The sequence below is a fragment of the Agelaius phoeniceus genome, chromosome 26 (assembly GCF_051311805.1).
Source record: "Agelaius phoeniceus isolate bAgePho1 chromosome 26, bAgePho1.hap1, whole genome shotgun sequence".
NCBI classification, from domain to species: domain Eukaryota; kingdom Metazoa; phylum Chordata; class Aves; order Passeriformes; family Icteridae; genus Agelaius; species Agelaius phoeniceus.
In genome coordinates, this window is record NC_135290.1 from 4,663,642 (window position 1) to 4,685,210 (window position 21,569).

A 21,569-nucleotide genomic window follows, 5' to 3' on the forward strand; every position below is an offset into this window, starting at 1 on the left:
AGGTGCCTGGATAATCCTGTAGGAGGAGATGCAGTCAAAAAAGCAAAGGAAATGATGGCATGACTTCATAAGATAAATGCAGGTTTTGTTATAATAACTATGAACACGTTTGTGTCTCTGTATTTAATACAGGAGAAAGGAGAAGAAATGGAGATGGTTAATGGGATGTACAGTTACAAGTGGTTTGTGGAGGACAGTAAATCAAGTCTGAATTAATTAACTAAAAGTGGAAGCAAACCCCCAAACCTGAGCTGTTGGAATTACACTGGCTCTGTTATCTCCTTTCCCCCAGCCTTCCTTTTCTCCCTACTTCTGCTCCCTCCCCATATCCCCACCAGAAAGGGGAAGGAGAAAGAATTTAAGGCCTAAGGCTGGTGAAGCAGCACTGGGTGGGAGAGGGGAGATGGTGGTGAGCTCTCCTTGCTGGCTGGGTGCACAGGGGGTTCTCATGTGGACAGGCTGACCCTGGCTCTGGGGCTTCCACTCAGTGCTTGCAGAGGCCGTGTGGATTCCTTCATCCTTGGCCAGTGAGGATCTGTTGTTCTCCTCTCCAGAACCGGATGAGCCACAGCCCAGATGAGATATTCCAGAGTCCTCTGCAAGTGGTGTTAAACTGTTTTGGATCCCTGGTCTGTCTTGCTTGAGGTTACATCAACAGATCTGGACTAAGGGAAGGATTTTTCTTGTCTCAGGTTACTGGACAGTTTTGGAGGGTTTTTGCATGGCCCATTTCCTGGAACTGTTGGCATTTCCACTGCTGAACTGTGATTATTTTAGGACTGAGGCAGACTTTTCACTCCTCAAGCAAATAGCTTCAAAAGAGACTCCTGCTTGCATGAGAGAGGAGGGACAATTAGCTGAGTTTTACCCCCTCTGACCTGGGACTTTGAAAGAAGTGTAGATAAGGTGATAGCAACTGTCCTTATCAGCATAATGACCTGTGCAGCTTATCAAAGCTGCTGATTTTCTATATGTAGGGGCATTTCCTTAACTGTCAGTGCCACTCTGTGCCCAGCTAAAGGCCAAGGAATGGTGTTTAGGACGAGTGTAGATATGAAGTGGCAAATTCCTTTGTTCTCCTGCTCAAAGGATAGAGATGTGAACAGGAAATAACTGAGCTTTATTTCTTTTCCTGTAAGCCTCTCTTGAATATATTTAGGAGGAAAAGAGTCATTTCATAAATACATTCCACTCTCCTTTTGACAAAACCAGGATTTGTAGTAATTTTATTGGCACTGCATGAAAGTGCCGTGACTGAAACACTTGAACCCTGTCCTTATCTGCAGGTCCATCAGGCCATGCCATTGGATCCAAAGCTGTAAATGCATTTTCTGACTGGATTGTCTAAGTGACCATTTTATTCCTCAGATTCAGTCAGAAGACTGTGGGCAATAGTTTTTAGCAGGAGCCTTGTGTAAATGTAAACCTTTAAAGTTAATTTTATATATATATATATAATAAAGAATCATGGAATCACAGGATGGTTTGGGCTGGAAGGGGCCTTAAAGCCCGTCCAGTTTCACCCCTGCCATGGCAGGGACACCTTCCACTGTCCCAGGCTGCTCCAAGCCCTGTCCAGCCTGGCCTTGGGCACTGCCAGGGATCCAGGGGCAGCCCCAGCTGCTCTGGGCACCCTGTGCCAGGGCCTGCCCACCCTCCCAGGGAGGAATTTCCTCCTGATATCCCATCTAACCCTGCCCTTCTTTACCTTATAGCCATGGCTACATTAAATAAAAAATCCATGAAATACTACAATCCTTGAGGATTGGGATGTGTGAGAGAGCCATGTATTAGTGACTGTTGCATTACATCTTATATAATATCTAAAATGCAGGTAATAAGAGTTGTGGGTTCAAATTCTTGCATTCAAAGCAGAATTTCTTTAGTTCACCAAAGGCTCTATCTATCAACTTTTTTGCTAAACTGATCTGACTTTTGGTGATTGTCATTAACTCATGATTATCATCTGGCAATTGATATGTCACAGAAGTAGAAGCCTGCCTGAATCCTTGGACTGATTTGTCCTTCAAAAGATCCTGTTTTAGATCATTTCACAGGGCTCTGAATTCCACTGGCTAGGATTAAAAATTCGATGGTGTGGTCAAAGCCAGCTTGGCTTGTGACAGATAAATTGAAGATGCTTTCAGGTTATCTGCATGTTCATTCTGATTTGTGTGGTATTTGTGCTGTCTCACATTATTATTACTTGAATAGTCTTTCAGCTTCTGAGTAGGAGCTGTCTTTGACAGAAAAAAATATCTCAACTGTAAGGGAAGTAAATGAAGCCAATCTTTCCGGTGATAATTTAAACCGATAAAGCAAGCAGCATGTAAATCAAGTAATCTGTTTTACTAATCAAACCTTTTAAGTCCTTTTCCATCTTGCTAATGTTCCCCTGGGTTATCTGTGTACAGTTGCCATTTAGGAATTCACTCCTTTTGCAGTGGATGATGAATGCATAAATAGCAGTTCTGCTGCTGCTCAGCTGCTTTTCCATTCAAAGGATGTAAAGTGAGGTACTTCAGGCCACTGTGCAAATCCATCTGCTTATCTTGCCAGTTCTGCCCTGCACTTCATAGCCACAAGGGTGTTTGAACCATTCCCTGTGTGGTTCCTTCTCCTTTTCCCTTTTTGAAGTTGACTTTTGGTGAGAGGGAGAAAAATCCTGATACTGAATCTGCCAGCTCAGTCACACTCATGAATTTAATGAACTCACTGCACGTGGTCGTAGGTAAAGATCCACCCAAACTCTCTGTGGAATATTAGTTGCTCTTTTATTGGAAGAACAAACCTTGTGTGTTTACTGGGCCTTTTCACACTGGCATGATCTGGTCCCTTAAAGAGCCTGAGGTTTTGTCTTCCAGAGCACCTCCTGCTCCATTCTTGGTGATGGGAGAGACTGAGAGATGGAGAAGAGGGGTTTTGGTGCAGTTCTGTTCAGATCTCCATTAGGGACATGAAGATTTTCAATCTTGAAATACTTGAAAGAAAGCCCCAGAACAAACCTGAGCCAAATCTATGTCCAAACTGGGAAGCTTTTCCTGACTAGCCATGCTTTCAAGGGAGCACCAGGAAAAGTCCTTTCAGCCTGAGCAGTTCATGGACTTATTGTTGAAACAGATTTGCTTTGTGATTTGCAAACTTCATTTTCCCCTCCACTGCTTGTGGCTCTTTGTCCACGTGCTCTGGCTGAGGCCGTTGGTGCCTGAAAGGAGTTGGTGGCAATCTGGGGGTGGTCGAGCTCACAGCTGTCCCTCATTGTCCCCACAGCAGACGTGGCAGAAGGCAATGGTTGACTGAGGGGCAGGATGGGCAGCTGGAGGTGGAATGTCCTCATCTGCTGCTTGGGGACTCCGTGGTTTGTGTGGCAGAGCCCTTGGCTGGCACTGGGAGGGCTGGCACAGCCTGTGGGCAGAGCAGGGAGCTGAGTCACCAGCACGTGCTGTGAAAGCCTGGGGGCCTGGAGAAGGACAGTGCCACAGTCAGTGGCACAGTCAGTGGCACATCCCAGTGTCCCAGCCCAGTGGCACAGTCAGTGGTGCATTCCCATGTCCCAGCCCAGTGTCACAGTCTGGTGTCACAGTCAGTGGCACAGTCAGTGTCACATCCCCATGTCCCAGCCCAGTGTCACAGCCCAATGTCCCAGCCCAGTGTCACTCTCAGCCCAGTGTCACATCCCCATGTCCCAGCCCAGTGGCACAGTCTGGTGTCACAGTCAGTGTCACGTCCCCATGTCCCAGCCCAGTGTCACAGCCCAGTGGCACAGCCCAGTGGCACAGCCAGGTGACAGACAGGCTGTGTAAGGACTGTCACTATTTGCTTTGGGTGCCATGGTGCAGATCACTGCAACAACTCCAAAGGAAGCCCTAATGATGCAGAAACACGAGTCATTATTTGCATGTTTTGCATTGTTATTTTTGCCTGCTTTGTGTGGCCTGTGTTTGTATAAATAAGGCACCTGATTTTATTTTATATGTAACATTACCAGAGCACAGAGCCATTCCTTTGGAGTGCTGGCAGATGGGGCTCTGTATCTTCATGCTGCAAGATGATTCTTGGGTTTTCTGAGCCCTGTCCCAAACAATGCTGCATTCAGGGGCTCCAGCAGCATCCACAGATCAGCAGTGGCCACGAGCTTAACAAATCAGAATATTCCTTCCCAGCAGAACAATGAAGCAGCTGAACATCAGCAGCTCCCAGCCAGCTGACTGCTAAAGGAGTCTCCAGGCATTTCCAATAAAAACCTGTGCAATCCTGGAACTGTACCTTGGCATTGGGCTTGTGGAGTGAGAGGAGGTGTAGTTATCACAATTGAACAGACTCCAAAGGCTCAAGGGACAACAGGAGGAGAGGGGGCTGAATCTGTCCAGGGCTTTATGCAGGGCCCTTCCCAGCACCCAAATCCATTCCTCCTTCTCCTGCCCCCCATGGCTTGTCCCTCCCTTTCTCCACAGCCTGAATACCTGTCAGGGTTTCCCCTCCATCCCCTCTAAACCAGAGAGTTTAAAAGCAAACACTCCTTCCCCAGTCCAGCCAGAGTGTGGACTGAGTTGGGAAAGTGTCTCACCAGGTGTGTGTTAGAACATGGCTTAGAAAATAAGGTTGCAAATCATCAGTGCAGGGACTGATGCAGTTTCAGGTGATGTTATTTGTGAGTGCTGTTGTTTCTTGAATTAATGGAGAGCTGGGAGCAAGGAACAGGGGCTCAGTCATGGGCTTTGTTTTTCTGCATGTTTCTGGATCTTTCTGCTGTTTGAAGGATTTTATAGCCCTTCACAAGGTTATTCAGAAGCATCAGCTTGCCTGGACACCACAGGGATAAAGCCACAGCTGCAGAATTCACACCCCACTGAACCAAGGGGAGGAAATGAGGCAGGATCTTCCTCATGGTGCAAATCTGTCCATCCACAGGCACTGCCCTGGTGTTTGCCTTTTGGGCAGGTGTTCTTGCAGTTTTGTCCCCTGAAATGCCTGAAGGTAGCAAATCCTTGAACACAAGGGGGTACAATCCAATGTGCAAAGCTGAATTCCCAAAACTGAAGGCTGGGATAATTGTGATGTGGCAGCTTACAGTTAATATGGGCATGGGGTTTGGAAAGAGGAGGTGAATGAAGGTGAAATGTCCTTTTTAAGTACCTGAGTGCTGTAACATCAGAGTGAAGGGAACATGATGGATCAGTTGTTGGTCAGTGCAGGAAGCCAAGTCTTCTAAATACATAAATAAAACAAACTCAGCCATATCCAGCAGGGCTCCCTGGTCCTTGCAGCTACCACTGAACTGCTCTGTAGCTTTGCTGTGTTGGCCAGGGTCCTCCATTGCCATTTTCCCTTTGTATGGGCCTGTGTGGTGTTCTGTTTAATATTTTCTTCCAGCTGCCTGGCAGGATGATTCTCATCTCCCCAGGTATTTATAGGTGAGCACTTCCACCTTTTCCTCCTCCTCTGTAGTTCTGTCAGTGTCATGCATTTAACTGAGTTCCTCTGCATGACAGGCTCAGTGCTGCAGCTGGCTCAGGGTGTGATGGGAGCAGAGAGGAGAACCTACCTGACTGCTGAGCTTTCTTTTGCTTTTTACTGTCCCTTCAGAGCCTATGTGCTTTTATGTGGCAGATTAAAAGTTAGAGACTGTGGGCAATGGCAGCCCCTTGTTTGCTGCTATCCCAAGCCTGTTCTGCTGTTTCCTGGTTAGATCTGGGATCCCAGGATAAAGCTCCCTCAGGACAGCACTCAGGGCACTGTTCTGCCCACAGCACAGTGTGGTTTCTGCACTCACATTTGACCATGTCCCAGGCTGATTTTCCCGTGGAGACTGGGAGTGTTTTACTGCCCCACACACACAGAGCAAACGACTTCCCTCTACCTGTGCCGGCAGCAACTTCCTCCTGTGCCTGCTGGAATAAACCACAAAGCATTGTGTGCAGGCCTTTCAAAGAACTTCCCTTTAACTCCTTATCCACCTCAAGTCTGTTTGTGCCTTCTGCTGTGCTCCAGAGCTGGAAAAGGAGCGTGCAGGGCTCCCCTGCTGCAGGGAGAGCACGGCCGGTCTGACGCAAATAGAAACCAGAGTTCAGTGACTCCTGTGTTTAGTGGTTTGGCATTTTTTCAGTGCAAGGTTAGTGCTTTACATTTAAGGAGAGGGATTTTATTATTCTTGTTCCTACATCTCCCAGTTTTAGATTTTATTCAGTGTTCATTAGAGCTGGCTTAGCATCCATTCCCATTTTCCTTCCCCTGACCTTACCCAGTGGGTTTGCAGAGCTTGTGGATGACTCAAGGGTCAGCTGGGTTGGAGCTGAATCAGCCCCATCAAATTACAGACAATTCCCTTAAACCTTGGTTTGTTGAGGAAGATGTGGCAGTGGTCACTTGTAGTATGCTGATTTAACTTAGAAAAAAGTGAGATAATTACAAAGAACTCTTTTAACCTAATTTCCAAGCTGGCTGGAGGCTGCAGATGAATGGAGTATTCCTCACCCTGCCCTGTCTGCTCCCTCCATACAGGAAAGGAGTGGTGCAGAACGTGCTCCAAATGGCATTTCCTATTTTGTTCAACTGGCAGCATCTGAGCACCGAGTCCATGCAGGCCAGCTGCAGGCAAAAATCTCACCTGCACCCAACATGAATTTAATTGCAGTTTTCCTGGCCCTCAGGGTGGATCAGAACCTTGTAGACATGCATATTTTGAATATTGTAGACATGCATATTCATGATCAGGACAGACTTGGATCATTTTCCTGGTGCAGGGAGGTTATACTGACTGGACAGTTTTTTGGTCTGTTTTTCCAAGAGCAGCAGGAATATTTTAGCCATAGTTCTGCCAACGCAAATCCTGTTTATCTGAGTGCTCTTGTGGGAGGCTGATTCTCTGTGAGACGGTTTATGAACAATTTACTCAAAGGTTTGAAGTCCTGCTTGACAGCTGAGTTTGTTTAGAGATTTACATCAAATAAAGTCTTGAAGCAGCACTGAACTCTCAGTAGAGACCTGGTATCACAGAGAAAAGGCCCAAGTGTCTGAGGCACAGAGTGAACTTTGCTGTAGGAAAGTCACTCACTTCCCAAAGCACGAGGACAGTGGGGTTGTTCCCTTGGGTCAGTGCAGGCTACCAATTCTTGCACTTACAAACCAGGTCAGTATGGTTTCACTGCCAGAAGCCTGCTTAAACTCCCTTCCTTCTGAACACATCCTAAAGGCCCATCCTTGGCTGTCATGATCATCTCCTCATGAGCACAAGTTTTAATTAAAGGTCTCCCCGCAGGTTTGCAAAGAGAATGGACTCAAAGCCTGCATTCATGGACTTTTAATGTATATATTTAATGGAAAAAAAATTACTGAGGCTTGTTACCCCATTTGGGAGAGTAACCAAAAGCATGTGGGATGTTTACAACAGGAAAAGGAATTGTCCCTGCTCCACCTAGTAGAGATGTGCAGCTCCTGGATCGTTCTTCCCGTGCACAGAGGAGGAGGAAAAAGCTGTGTGCCCATACTGAGCATTGCACTTTGTGCTTTGGAGTTCACAAATAAGCTGGAAACAGAGAATAGTTTGAAACCTCCAGTTTTGATTCTCTTCATCTTCAGTGGGCCCAGGTTTGCTGCTGACTAGGTTTGCTCCCCAGCACAGCTGAAGGAGCTGTAGCACTCTGGATTCTGTCCTGAATTATTTCCTTTTCCTGAACATTTCCTTTCCTTTAAGGCACTGCAGCACAGCCAAACTGAAAGCCCAGCTCAGTGGGTGTCTGTGCTGTGAGTGACTGAGCAGGGTCTGTCCTGGGGACCTGTGGAGCATCAGCAAGGGCTGAGCCCAAGGAGCTGCAGGCAGCACCTGCTGAGGGTAAAGCTTTGGTGTGCCTGTAAAGCAGAATGTGCTGCCAGTCTGTGAGCAGCGCTGAGAATGGAGCAGTTCAGACCAGAGAAGGGCTTTTTCCAGTAGCAAATGATCCAGAATGCCACCACCTGCCCTTCAGCTCTCCCAAAGGAGCAGCAAACAGTGCCCTGCCGCGTTTCTCCAGCAGCTGCTCTGGCCGGGGTTGTGGGACAGGTGGGCACGGAGTGGCAAAGTGGGTTAGTGAGGAGCTGCACTTCCCCGAGGGCTCTTTGGCTTCTGGAGCAGGGGAGTTACACGGCAATGATTAATTAGGAATTCCTGTCTGATGGGAGTGCTGAGCTCGGGGAGGCTCTTTGTGCGACGGCCCCGTCCGTCCTGCAGATGTTGTTTGGGAGTGTGGGTTCCAAGTCTTGCCAACTAACTTTTCTTTATTTGTACTGAGTGCATTTGAAGTTGCATCATTTCCTCGGTAAGAACAGTCTTATTTTTGACTGGAGTGTTTGTCAGGTGGAGGAAATCCTAAATGTGAGTGCTCTCTGGTGGTGGAGATTTCTGCTCCAGTATTCCCATTTCTGCAGTGTATTTTCCAGGAGCAGCTGCAGACCTTGTCTGGACTTAAAGATCCTTTTTTTCCCAACTCCTTTCCCTAAAAATAAAAACTACAAAACAAAGTAAAAGTGTTTTTCTTGCCTTAGTGGACTTCTAGCCAAGAGAAGAATTTCTCTCCCTTAAAATGATTTATCTTCTGTGACTCATTGGTTTTTATTTTCTCATTATCAATTGATGTTTTAATGAGGTAATAAAAACTTCTCATGAAAGAGCTGATGTTCCTCCTCAAAATAACCCACAAGGATTATATACTGTGAATTGCTTTTTGGCTGCTGAGCTGCTGCAGAGAGGGGACTGAGGGGAAACTCACTGGGGCTGCAGCTCCTCCCCAGGGGACAGCTCTGATCTCTGCTCCCTGTGACAGGGACAGGAGCCAGGGAACGGCTGGAGCTGTGCCAGGGGAGCTGGGATGGAGCTCAGGGAAAGGTTCTGGCCCCAGAGGTGCTGGCACTGCCCAGGGAATGGTCCCAGAGCTCCAGGAGGGTTTGGACAGCACTGCCAGGGATGCCCAGGATGGGATTGCTGGGGGTCTGGGCAGGGCCAGGAGTGGGACTGGATGAGCCCTGGGGTCACCTTCCCACTCAGGATATTCCATGATTCCATGGCATCGATACAGAAATGATTCAAATGGAACTATTGCAGGGAAATGTTTTGTTGTAGCACAACCTGATGTGACTTCCATGAGATTCAAAAGAAGGTTTGACCCAGGGGTGTCACCCCAGGAGTGGGGTTCCTTTTATTAAGGAGCTTCTTTTAATCAAGGAACTGTTGTTGCTTTCAGTAACAAAACTCCAGTTCTACATGTTACACCTCAGCACTAAAATGCCCGTGCTGGCTGTGAAAAGCACCAAATGGATTCGTGGTCTTGTTTTGTGACCTTGCCCTGCAGAGGAATCATGGGTTTAACACAGCTCAAAGCTCCCCATTTGCACTGCCCTCGTGGGTTGTTTTCTTAAGCTTTTCTGAGCTCTCCATGGGCAGGGCAAACCCAGCTCTCCCACCAGAGCCCTGCAGCCAGGAAAAGAGGCCCTGCTGTTCTTGGGCTGCTGCTGTGCTGAGCCCTGCTCAGCATGAAAGGGGCTTTATCAGCAAGGAGGGATGAGGAGCTGGAGCTCCTGGTGGGAACATCTGAGCACAGCTCTGCAATTTTAACTCTGGTGCTAGGAAGGAAAGAGAAATGAACTGAAATGTAAATGGGGATGTCAGTTGTTCATAAAGTCTGTATCCCCAAAGCCAGGCTGGAGAGGTGCCTGGAGACAGATCCTTCTTCCCCCTCATCTCCATCTGCCTTTTGCCACAGAGCTGAGAAGACACAACTCCTCAGAGCCCAGTAAAACCTTGCAGAACTTGGCTTGGAGGCCCAGTGTGGGATCTGCAGTCTGAGCTGAGCTGTGGGGAAGTGGCAGGCAGGATGTGAGGCTGTGCCAGCATCCCAGCTGGAGCCCCTCTGGAGTGGGGGCTCTGCAGGCCAGATCTGGGGGTTCTGCCTGGAGACAGGGGCTGCTGGCACTGCCCAGGCTCTCCAGGGAATGGGCACAGAGCTCCAGGAGCCTTTGGACACCAGGCATGGAATTGCTGGGATGTCTGGGCAGGCCAGGGGTGGGACTGGATGATCCTTGGGGGTCCCTTCCCACTCAGGACATTCCCTGATTCTCTGATTCACTCAGGGACGCTGAACTGTCACGGGAGGAAACCTAAACTGGGCTCTGGCAATGCAAGTTTACATAATTCATTACTTGAGGAAGAGGTCAGAGTATTGGGTGCTGTGATGGTGGCCTGGCACTGCACTGCAGCAGGAATGGCCTTTAATTCTTTATTTCTCCTCAGCTAAAACAACCCCCCTCAGCCTCTGTGTGGCCATGAACCCTCCAGCTGCTCATGGGGCTTAAACCCTCACCCTCAGTCTGCTGGGTCTTTATTTTCAGCATCAGCAGTGCCTTGGGCACAGTTTGTGCTGCTGAGCAGGGGCTTGGGAGAGCAGGCTCAGTGTTCTCCATAGGGGAACTCACCTTTTTCTGGGGTCCATCTCCAGGAGCTGGGAATGATTCTGCTCATTGTGATGTCCTTGTGGTTTCCATTACATATTGATGTCCCAGTGGGACTTGATCTCCTTAATAGCAGCAGTGTTGTTGTGTGGGTTTGGTTTTTCAGGCTCTCCTCTGTGTATGCAGAGTCCCTCATGGGCTCCCAGCCTGGTGTCTGATCCCTTTGCACTTCTACCTGTTCAGGATCTTCCAAAAAATTAAAATTAGGGGTATTGGTATTGCTAATTATGTTGGCCTTATCTTTTCTAAAACATTACTGGTACCTTTTAAACAGCATCTATCTCAAAAATGTTAAATATCTTTGCATTTTAAGCTCATTATTATTTTGGGAAATGCATATCAGGACACCTTAAGTTAAAAGTGATGTAGGAACAAGAGGATGTTTTGCCATTCTCGTGTCTTACCCAGTGCAGTGTTCCTGGAGGAAGCTGGAGTGGGAGAAACCAACACTTGTAGAAAGTGGAATGCTGGTTGCTGGATGATATTTCTTGAGTTTTATTACACCTGCTAAAAACTGACGCTGCCAAGACGCTGCAGAAAATTCTCAAATGAACAATAGAAAATGTCAGGGCTGTCACCACATGGGGGTGGTAATAAATTCAATAAAGTAACGCTGGAATTTGTGCCGGAGTCCGTCAGGATTCGAGGCTCGCGGGCTCTGTGGAGGGGTTCTGGTGCCATCTAACGTCCCGAGGATTAAATACAGCTGCAGACGGGGAGTCGCGCTAGGAATCCAGGGTTTGTGTGTGTGGATCCCTAAACCTGCTGTCCTTTCTCCTCCTGACAAACAAATGCTGTGTAAATTCCTCAGCTGTTCATCTGGAATTATTCTGAGTTCTCTTTATAGGTAACTTGCAATAAAATTGGAATTTGTTTGGAAATATATCCTAATTATTATTAGAATAATATATTATTATTAATTTTAAAGTTATATTATTATAAATTATTATTATTATTATTATTATTATTATTATTATTATTATTATTATTATTATTATTATTATTATTATTATTATTATTATTATTATTATTATTATTTTAAAGATAACATCAAGTTATTTTCTGTCTTGTTTGCAGAAAGAATCAAACAGCCAGATAGGGACAGGAATGGTGTAGATTAGGGTTGTTTGCACACAGACTTAGAAATTTTTCCTCTCTGGTGTAGCAGCAGTGATGATACCAAAGTGCAAAAAAGACATTGCTGGAGCTGAGAGGCTGCAATTCCCTCCTGTCTTTTTTACTTTCAAGTGTGATCAGACCCCTCAGTGAGGGCTTCAGAACTTCTGCTCCTCTGGCCTGAGCTGGGCCGTGGACAACTACAGAATATGAAACAAGAATTTGCCTGTAAATCCTCTTTATGAAGCAGATTAAATTTGCTCCTTACACTCATGTGAGAGTCCTCTGACTCTCATAGGCAGTTGTAGAAACTGTAAATTCCACCTCATGGATCTGGGAGTGAAGCAGAGGCAGAAATGTCCTTTGGAGGTGGTGGAACTCCAAGCCAGCCCTGGGTTGTTGTCCCTGTGCCCTCGGGTCTCTGCTGCTGTGCCAGTGCCCGGGGTGTTCCTGTCCTGTTTCCATTGGGTCCTGAACCTCTGCTTTTGTCTCATTCCTGCCTTTTATCTGCTCTGGGCAGCTTCGAGAAGGGCCGGATTTACACCTTTATCGGGGAGGTGGTGGTTTCCATGAATCCTTACAAGAACCTGAACATCTACGGGCGGGACACGATCGAGCAGTACAAGGGCAGGGAGCTCTACGAGAGGCCTCCACACCTCTTTGCCATCGCTGACGCTGCTTACAAAGCCATGAAGAGACGATCCAAGGACACCTGCATCGTCATCTCAGGTAGGCTGGGAGGGCTCTGCATGGTGATGAGCATCTGATCTCTGTGAAATTCCAGGCGGAAGGAGAATAATGGTTTGGCTAATGACAGCGTTTTATAAAAGAAACTTCATTAAGCTTAAAGCTGCTCATTTGCATTTGAATCCGTGTGTGGAGATCGGCACAATTATTTCTTATCTCATTCAAGAGCTGGTGCCAGCCAGGAGCTGGATCTGTGCCTGCAGAGGGATAATGTGAGCAGGAGCCCTGGGTCTGCTCCAGAGAGTGACCTGGGATCAGCAGGGCTGGGATCAGCAGGGCTGGGATCAGCAGGGCTGGGATCAACAGAACCGGGATCAGCAGGGCTGGGATCAACAGGGCTGGGATCAGCAGGGCTGGGATCAGCAGAACCGGGATCAGCAGGGCTGGGATCAGCAGAACCGGAATCAGCAGGGCTGGGATCAACAGAACCGGAATCAGCAGGGCTGGGATCAACAGAACCGGATCAGCAGAACCGGGATCCGCAGGGCTGGGATCAGCAGGGCTGGGATCAGCAGGGCTGGGATCAACAGAACCGGGATCAGCAGGGCTGGGATCAGCAGGGCTGGGATCAGCAGAACCGGAATCAGCAGGGCTGGGATCAACAGAACCGGGATCAGCAGAACCGGGATCCGCAGGGCTGGGATCAGCAGGGCTGGGATCAGCAGGGCTGGGATCAACAGAACCGGGATCAGCAGGGCTGGGATCAGCAGAACCGGGATCAGCAGGGCTGGGATCAGCAGAGCTGGGATCTGCAGAGCTGGGCTGGTCTCTCCTCAGGAGCTGCTGATTTTTGTTGCTGTCCTGGCTGGAAAGGCAGCAGTGGGAGCAGGGCTGGTACCAGAGTGATCCCTGGCTGGATCCTGGCACTTCTTTTCCTTGATGTCCCCGTGCTCAGGCAGCTCTGAAAGGAGAGAGCCCCGGGCTGGGGTGCTGAACAGTGGCCCCTTGTGCTGCTGCAGGCCAGCCTTTCTCCTCTAACAATATTCCTTTGATCCTCTGTGTGCCAGCCCTTTTCCCGACCTGTGGAATTTCACAGTACAATTGCTCAAAGTCAGCCCAGCAGCAGCAGCAGCCAGGCAGGGTTATGGCTGTGTTTAGAAAACGTCCCAAGTGCACACAAAGATTGCTTTAAAAAGAAAAAAAAAAAACAACAAACCACCCAGGCACTGTTGGGGTAGAATTGAGGTCTTCTGTCCAATGATTTGTTTTGCTTTTTTTTCATCTGTTTGGTCACCGTGGTGTTTCTGCCCCCAGGTGAAAGCGGGGCTGGGAAAACTGAGGCCAGTAAATACATAATGCAGTACATAGCAGCCATCACCAACCCCGGGCAGAGGGCTGAGGTGGAGAGGTAAGGCCTAGGCTGGAAAAGAAGGGAAATTCTCCTGCTTGTAGAGCTCTTTCTGTGGGCTGAGTAGCACCACCTTATCAGATGGTCTCTTGTACATGCTGATTTATACTTAACTTTTTCAGGTACTGCTTTTACTCTGGGAATTTTGCTGTGTTAATTGCTGAAATCACATTTGAAAAAGTTTATTTTGAAAGTTCAAACTTTCAAAATCAAAACAGCATCTAGAAATACCATCCAGCCAATATCAACCATCTAATGGCAGGACTCAATGATCTTGGGGGTCTTTGCCAGCCTAAATGATTCTAAATCACTTTTCCTGGGGCAAATTGCCTGAAATTTGGGTGGGCTAGAGCACCATGTGGAGTGCAAGGACTGTATTCCATGACTTTCCAGGCTCACATGATTCTGAATTGCAAAATGTCCCTCTCTGTCCTGGAGTAAAAGCTTTGGATCAAAGAATGTGCCCTTCTGCAGAAACAGACTTAAACCTACCCTGAATGAACTTTTGAAAATTATTTGAAAAAGAGTTCAGAAAATTGATTTTAGAATTCAAATGTGCATAGAAGCTGAATTTCTGGTGCTGATTTCAGGATGGGGGTCTGGTCTGTGAACCAAAGAGCATTTGCTTCCTCTGAGGAGCATTGCTGACAGCTCCCAGCTGATTTCCCGTGGGATTGCTGATGCCATCCACCCCTGCCCAGATCTGCCATCCAAGAGCATCACTGCTGGCACAGAATCCTTCTGGAGAAATGGCTGTGAAAAAAAATCCCGTGCTGTGAGTGTTGAAGTCTTACCCTTTTCCATGCCTCCATCCCTGCTGCAGAGTGAAGAACATCCTGCTGAAATCCAACTGTGTGCTGGAGGCCTTTGGCAACGCCAAAACAAACCGCAACGACAATTCCAGCCGCTTTGGAAAGTACATGGACATCAACTTTGATTTCAAGGGAGACCCCATCGGGGGGCACATCAATAATTACCTGCTAGAAAAGGTAAGGCACTCTCCCTTCCAGGCTTGCAGCCTTTGCTGGAGTTGCTTTGGCAATCTGGGCTTTGTCAGTAGGAAGTTTTCTGTTCAGATGTGTGAGGCAGGTGAGTAATGAGGGCACAGAAAATAAATCCAGGGCTGAAGTTTTCCTCAGGAGTCAGAAAAGCCACTGCAGTGCTGGCAGTGCCCTGTTCCTGCACTTCAGAGCTCAGCAGCAATGGGGCTGTGTTACCCAAAGGACCTTGTGTGTGTAGGTGTGTGAAGTTTAATCTCAGTTTTTATTTTGGATAAAATTTACTCTCTGCACAGCTCCTGCTTTGTAATTCCTGCACTGATCTCTCCCTGGAGAAGGAGATTTCCAGGGCTGTAGGGAGCAAGTGTGCTTGAGAAGTGTTATTTTGGAATAGTGCCACAGCCTTGGGTGAGCTGTTGGTAGTGTTGTTTTTATATATTCCAAGTGATCATGAGCATAATTATTTTCCTCGTGTCATTAAGTGGTGTCTGAAAACATTGGAATATGCAAAACTGGAGAGCTCAGGCGTGAGCCATTAACAGTTCTTGCTGTGTGAGACACGTCTGGCTTTGATTATGTGTTTGACCACATCTGCCAACACCCTTTTTTGTTTGTGTTTCTTTTTTACTTCTCCCCTTATTTCCCTGAAGTCTATTTTCAGAGTAAACACTTTATTTTAAAAAACAAAACAACAAACCCAAACATTTAACTTGGGTTACTTTGATGTAAGAAGAGGGCTGGGACTACAGCTGCAGTGACTTAAATCCTGATGATTTATTTATCCTGATTGTTTATTTCATATCCCTGACTTCTCCCAAGTTAAATTTGTTTCCATTTGAAAGCACTGGAGGCTCTGGCCCAAATGCAAGCAGTAACAGACAGTGGCTTTGCAGCAGGAACACATCAAATCATGGAATATCCTGGGTTGGAAGGGACCTGCCAGGATCATCCAGTCCAACCCCTGGCCCTGCACAGAGCCCCCAACAAACCCTGGGCATCCCTGGGAGTGGTGCCCAAACCCTCCTGGGGCTCTGGCAGCCTCAGGGCTGTGCCCATTCCCTGGGGAGCCTGGGCAGTGCCCAGCACCCTCTGGGGGAAGAGCCTTGCCCTGATCTCCAACCTAAACGTCCCCACCACAGCTCTGTTCCCCATCACTCTTCATAGTTCAGACTGTAGCATGAAATAAGGACACATTGCTGGTTCACTGAATGTCTGCTGCATTTAACCCTTTTTTGTGCTGTTTTACTCTGGTCTGGAATGAGGATTCTGGAATGGAGCTACAGCTCCTAAAACAAGGCCCTTGTGTCAGAGCAGAGCATCCCCTTGTACTGTGGGTGCTGTCCTGGGGGTGTAGCAGGGGTGAGCACCAGGCCCTGAGCATTTATCTGTAGTCACAGAGTCCTGGTTTTCATTTCCAATGATTAAATCATTCTAAAACTGAAATTATGGTTTTTATTTGACTCTTCCATGAAAGCAGCCCTGTGGTTCCCACATGGGACTCCTGGATGGAAGTAGGACATTGCAGCTGTTACACAACTGCTGCTTTTGCCTGCAGCCCTCAGGCTCCAGGGTCACACGTGTGTGATGGTGTTCCTAAGAGCCTGAGTGTGAGATGGGATGGATTTGGGGTGTCCTGGTGATGGGATGTCCTGGGACACTAACACCCAGCTCTGTTCTTTGTCCCCCAGTCCCGTGTGATCGTGCAGCAGCCCGGGGAGCGAAGCTTCCACTCCTTCTACCAGGTTTGTGTTCCTGTGCTGGAGCAGTGACCTGTCCCAGCTTCCCTTGGGCAGAGCACTCAGGGCTTTCACCCTCTCATGTGTTTTGCACAGGGCTCCCTTTTGCAGCATCTTGGGTGAGCTTGGATTCTTCAGTTCTCTGCAGGGGCCTGGGCTGGGAGGGAGCCTGGGAAGATGGATTGTTTTCTATCCTCCAGTCCCATATTAACACACTGCTAAACTTTAAAGGAGGCTGACTTAACAAATATGGTAGGATATTGGACTTTGAGTCACTGTTTTATGTGTAGTAAGCCTAATCCCTCTATTTTGTCTTGAAGCCTTTAGTCCATATGGAAGTAATTTGGTTTTTTGGATGTTCTTTAATGTCTTCCACATTGAGTGTTGGTTCCCTGTGTGTCCTTTGGGGGATATGGTCAGCCTATTAGTATAACCTTGATTCTGCACTGAAGGAAGGGGAGGTTTGTTTATTTTTTTTCCACTTTTTCAGTACTCCATGATGGCATATTAGCACTTTCCTTATGGATGTGTCATTTCCAGGAGGAAAGGTCTCTATGTGGGCAATGTGCTTGCCAAAGCACAGCTGTGGCATGGCACAGCTGTGGACAGGTCTGGGAGGGGTTCAGGCTGGTTTTTATACACTTGTGACTCTAAAGGACAGTGATTTGTGGTGGCAGGCCCTGTATCTTGCACATTGTGCTCCAGATACTGCAGCACTAATTAATATTTTCATTATTTTGCTTGTCAAGCAGATGAATAAGAGACAGAAAAAAGAAGGATTTTACATTTTTCATTCACCATTTCTTAAAACTCTCTTCCTGCAGCTCCTGCAGGGAGGTTCTGAGCAGCTGCTGCGTTCTCTGCACCTCCAGAAGGATGCATCAGCCTACAGCTACATCTGCCCTGGGGCACAGCTCAAGGTGAGGGCTCTGAGGGACCCAGGGACAGCTTCACATTGGAAGTGCTGCTGGAAATGCTCAAAGCACTGCTGAGTTAGCAGAAGTTGAGATCAGAGGGGATGAGTAGGGAAAGGTGACACTGGTGTGCTGTTTGTAATGAGGTTTCTGGTACAAGATAAAGCACAAGTGTACTTAGAATCATAGAAAAGATTTATTTACCTCTATTCTGCTTAAAATATACAAATATACCTGTGCATGCTGCATCTGCTTATAAACAGCAATAAAATGATTTATTAATAAATGCAGGTGTGGATACTTGGCCCATTAGCAGTGGCAGACAATCCATGCTCCATAATGGGTACCTTAAACTGCCTTCTGGAGCAAAAAGCCAGAAAGACTCATTTTATTTGCAGCAGATCTTTGAGTTACTGAAGCACTGAGTCTTCATGCCTGACTTGTCCTCAAGGGGGAACTCAGAGCATGAAAGAAGGGAACAAACCCATGAAGTTTTTAGACAGCAAAATCCTGAACATTTCAGATTGAGCTGGAGCTGTCCCTAGTGTTGTCCCTTTGAAGCAGCTCCAGACCAAAGGCTCCCTGATTTCCTGGGTGCTTTTGTGAGATGCACATGTACAGAAACCCAGAGACCTTCTCCCAGGCCAGGTGATTCTCTTTAAAAATATGTATTGAAAACAAACCCAGGAGGCTGCAGGGAGGGAGGGAGAGGCTAATCTTGAGAGAGGTGGAGAACAGAGATTTCCTGCTTGTGCTCTGCAGCCTCTGCTCAGAGAGTCTGTGAGTGCACAAATTGTCCCTGTTCTTCTGGGATTTTTTATGAACTCTTTCTCAGCAAATTCCACTGGTAAATTTATTGTGCTGTGGTGGATTTCTGTGTCTCCTGCTGCCAGAATCCGTGTGTGCAATGAAGGGTTCAGTGTCCAAGCATGCAAGATGGCATTGGAATAAGCTGGGAAACCTCATGACAGTGTCTTGCCTCTGAGAAACATCAAAGTGCATCTTGTTTCCCATGGGCTTGTGAAATCCTTGCTCACTCACAGCTGACTTCCATTAAATCCCCCATCCCAAACTTCTCTCTCCCCTCAGTGTTCCATCAATGATGGGGCTGAGTTCAAGGCAGTTGCTGATGCCATGAAGGTGATTGGCTTCAAGCAGGAGGAGATTCAAACTGTCTACAAAATCGTGGCAGCCATTCTGCACCTGGTAAGCTCCCTGCCCATGGGTACCATCCCTGAACCCATGAGGGTTTGGACTGCCAGCAGCTCTGATTTTGCTGCTGCAGAAGCCCTTGGTGGCTGGGAAGGTGTCCAGCTCCCAGCTCCAGTGGTGACAGAAAGTCCTTGCTGGAACAGGGCCCTGCAATGATGATCACATGTATTCCTGAATGTTCCAGATCCCAAACCAGGCACACCACTAAATACTGGGAGCTGTTGTATGTTCTCAAAAAAGAACTATTGGGGTTTGGCAGTGAGGGGATGGGGAGCTTCTGTCCCTTTGTGCCCTCACACTCACCTTCACCACAGTGATCCTGCTTCACTTCATGGTGAAGGCTGAGCACAGGAAACACAGGAGTCCTCTTAACTCTTTGTGTTCTGAGACTGAGGAGATCCTTCCTTCTCGTGGGTCCTCCTGGGAGCCACAGAGCCTCCTCCCCTGCACAGTAGCAGGGAGTCCCTGTAGCTCAGCTCTTGTGTTTCCTGAGGAAAGAGGTGGCCAGGAGGAGGATGGCAAAGAGCAACTTTATTCCAGTTCCTTTCCTCCTTGGGATGACAGTGCTGGGAAGGAAGGGAGGCAGAGCAGAGCGGGGCCATGCAGGCAGGCTGGGACACAACCCTCTGCTGTGGATCACCAAGGGGTGTCACTGCTTAATCCTGCCACAGAAGGTACCCAGCAGCAGAGCTGCCAGTCCAGTCCCACTGGCACTGACCTCTCAGCTTCCATGCCATGCCATTCCCATTCCCTCTGGGGCAGGGGAATTGCAGCCAGTGGTTTCATGGTGAGCTGCAGTGAAGACAAATGCTGCATGGTGTAATTCCCTATCCCTGGTCTCTGAATCTTGGGATGGTGTTTGATTAAATCTTGGGAAATGTTTGATGTTGTTTGTCCCAAAAGCTGAGCCTTTGTCCAGTCCCACTGGCATTGAGCTCTCAGCTTCCCCACACCATTCCCATTCCCTCTGTGCAGGGGAATTGCAGCAGTGGTTTCATGGTGAGCTGCAGTGAAGACAAATGCTGCATCCAGCATTTGCATGTATGGTGTCATTCCCTATCCCTGGACTCTGAATCTTGGGATGGTGTTTGATGTTGTTTGTCCCAAAAGCTGAGCTGAACACTGAGCTGAGCCTTTGAGAAAGCCCTTGCTGCTCCCTCTGACATTGGAAGTTTGAGGGTGTGGATGTGCAGGACCCACCTTCCAGTGTGGCAGGAGATTTCCAGCCTGGTGGGAAATGGATGGAGCTGGGGTGTGCTGATCCCTGTTAGCAGAAGGCAGATGGAGAAATGCTGCTGATTGCAGGGGAACCTGAAGTTCTATGTGGATGGAGACACCCCCATCATCGAGAACAGCAAGCTGGTGTCAGTGATTGCTGAGCTCCTGTCCACCAAGGCCGAGCTGGTGGAGAAGGCGCTGCTGTTCCGGACGGTGGCCACGGGCAGGGACGTCATCGACAAACAGCACACGGAGCAGGAGGCCACCTATGGCAGGGATGCCTTTGCAAAGGTGGGTGCAGTCCCCTTCCTGTCACACTCCCAGACACAGCTCTGCTGCCTTTGCCTTTGCATTGAGGTGTGCAGCCAGGTGGGCATTGCTGCCAGAACTGCACATTTTTCAGGAGGATTCCTGGGTGTTTCAATAAGCACAGGGCTTGCTGAACATCCTGCAGATTTCTCTCTGAACCTCGGTGCACCTGAGTTCTGTAGGGGTCTGTGGCACCTCTCCATCCCTGCCCTTCCAGCAGGGATCCAGCTCCCACAGCCAGCAGTGCCAGGCACACCGAGGAGGGGATGGATCTGCAAATGTGTCCTACAGGGAGGAATTTGCTGTGAAATGGGATCCTCAGCTTCATTTGCAGTTAAATTCAAAGAGTGGAACTGTAACATCTAGAATTCATGTTGGAAACACAGTGGTGTTTTAAAATATTTTTTATGAAGAACTGTAGAATAGTTTGGGTTGAAGGGACCTTAAAAACCATCTTGTTCCAGACCCCTGCCAAGGGCAGGGACACCTTCCACAGGAAAAGTGAGTACTGATGGCAGGAGTAACAATTGTTCCTCCTCTGCTAAGAAATCAAATTATAAGGGAGGAATGGATGAGATTATGAAGGTCATTGATAATGAACTTGACTTCTTTTCCTGAGATAATGTATTTACCCAGCTTCAGAGCACATTTTGAACATGAAAACTTTGAAGACACCTCTGCCTGCAGAACACTGTCTTTGTGAAAGGTGAACAGGATTATTCTCCTGTCATTGTGTTCAGTTGTTAAGTTTCTGTGACTGACCTCTCTCTTGCTCTTCACTATTGTTAAATAATTCTCAGGAATGGTGCTTATTAGGCAGCTGAAAAGCTGACTGGAATCAAATTAGGGAACTGCTGCACCCAGTGACCTCACTGGGATTTCAACTTGGTATAAATGAGTTTTGGAAGAAAGAAAATAAATACTTCCATAGAATATTTTCTTCAGTCAGTAGCTGCTCACTTTCATGACCACGACCTGCAGCTTTGATGGAGGCCTGGAATGAGCTGTGTGGAATTTCCTGGGAAGAGCTGAGGCAGGTGCAGGCAGGAGCCCTCAGTGTGTGTTTCCTGCAGGCCATTTACGAGCGTCTCTTCTGCTGGATTGTGACACACATCAACGATGTCATCGAGGTGAAGAACTACGACACCACAGTGCATGGCAAGAACACAGTCATTGGGGTCCTGGATATCTATGGCTTTGAGATATTTGACAATAACAGGTGAGCCACCTTCTAAAGCCCAGGGTTGTGCTCTTGCCTTTCCCAGAGCACTCATCACCTTTTCTTCTCATGTTCTTGCAGCTTTGAACAATTCTGCATTAATTACTGCAATGAAAAGCTGCAGCAGCTCTTCATTCAGCTGGTTCTAAAGCAGGAGCAGGAGGAGTACCAGCGAGAGGGAATTCCCTGGAAGCATGTGAGTGCTTTGGCAGGGGAGGCAGAGGTGGTGTGAGGTCAGTGTACAGCACAAGGGCTGGACCTGGAGCTGTTCCA

At 47.9% G+C, this 21,569-nt stretch overlaps 1 protein-coding gene across 1 annotated transcript in view; it reads left to right on the plus strand.

Annotated features, from left to right (window-relative positions):
- MYO1D (myosin ID) overlaps positions 1-21,569 on the plus strand; it is a 171,254-nt gene that overhangs the window by 25,640 nt on the left and 124,045 nt on the right. Inside the window, exons 2-10 of the mRNA XM_054649462.2 lie at positions 12,116-12,324; positions 13,597-13,690; positions 14,514-14,679; positions 16,377-16,430; positions 17,249-17,344; positions 18,428-18,544; positions 19,856-20,059; positions 21,151-21,296; positions 21,378-21,492. Coding sequence (XP_054505437.1) covers positions 12,116-12,324; positions 13,597-13,690; positions 14,514-14,679; positions 16,377-16,430; positions 17,249-17,344; positions 18,428-18,544; positions 19,856-20,059; positions 21,151-21,296; positions 21,378-21,492 — 1,201 coding nt within the window. The remainder of the gene's footprint in view (positions 1-12,115; positions 12,325-13,596; positions 13,691-14,513; positions 14,680-16,376; positions 16,431-17,248; positions 17,345-18,427; positions 18,545-19,855; positions 20,060-21,150; positions 21,297-21,377; positions 21,493-21,569) is intronic.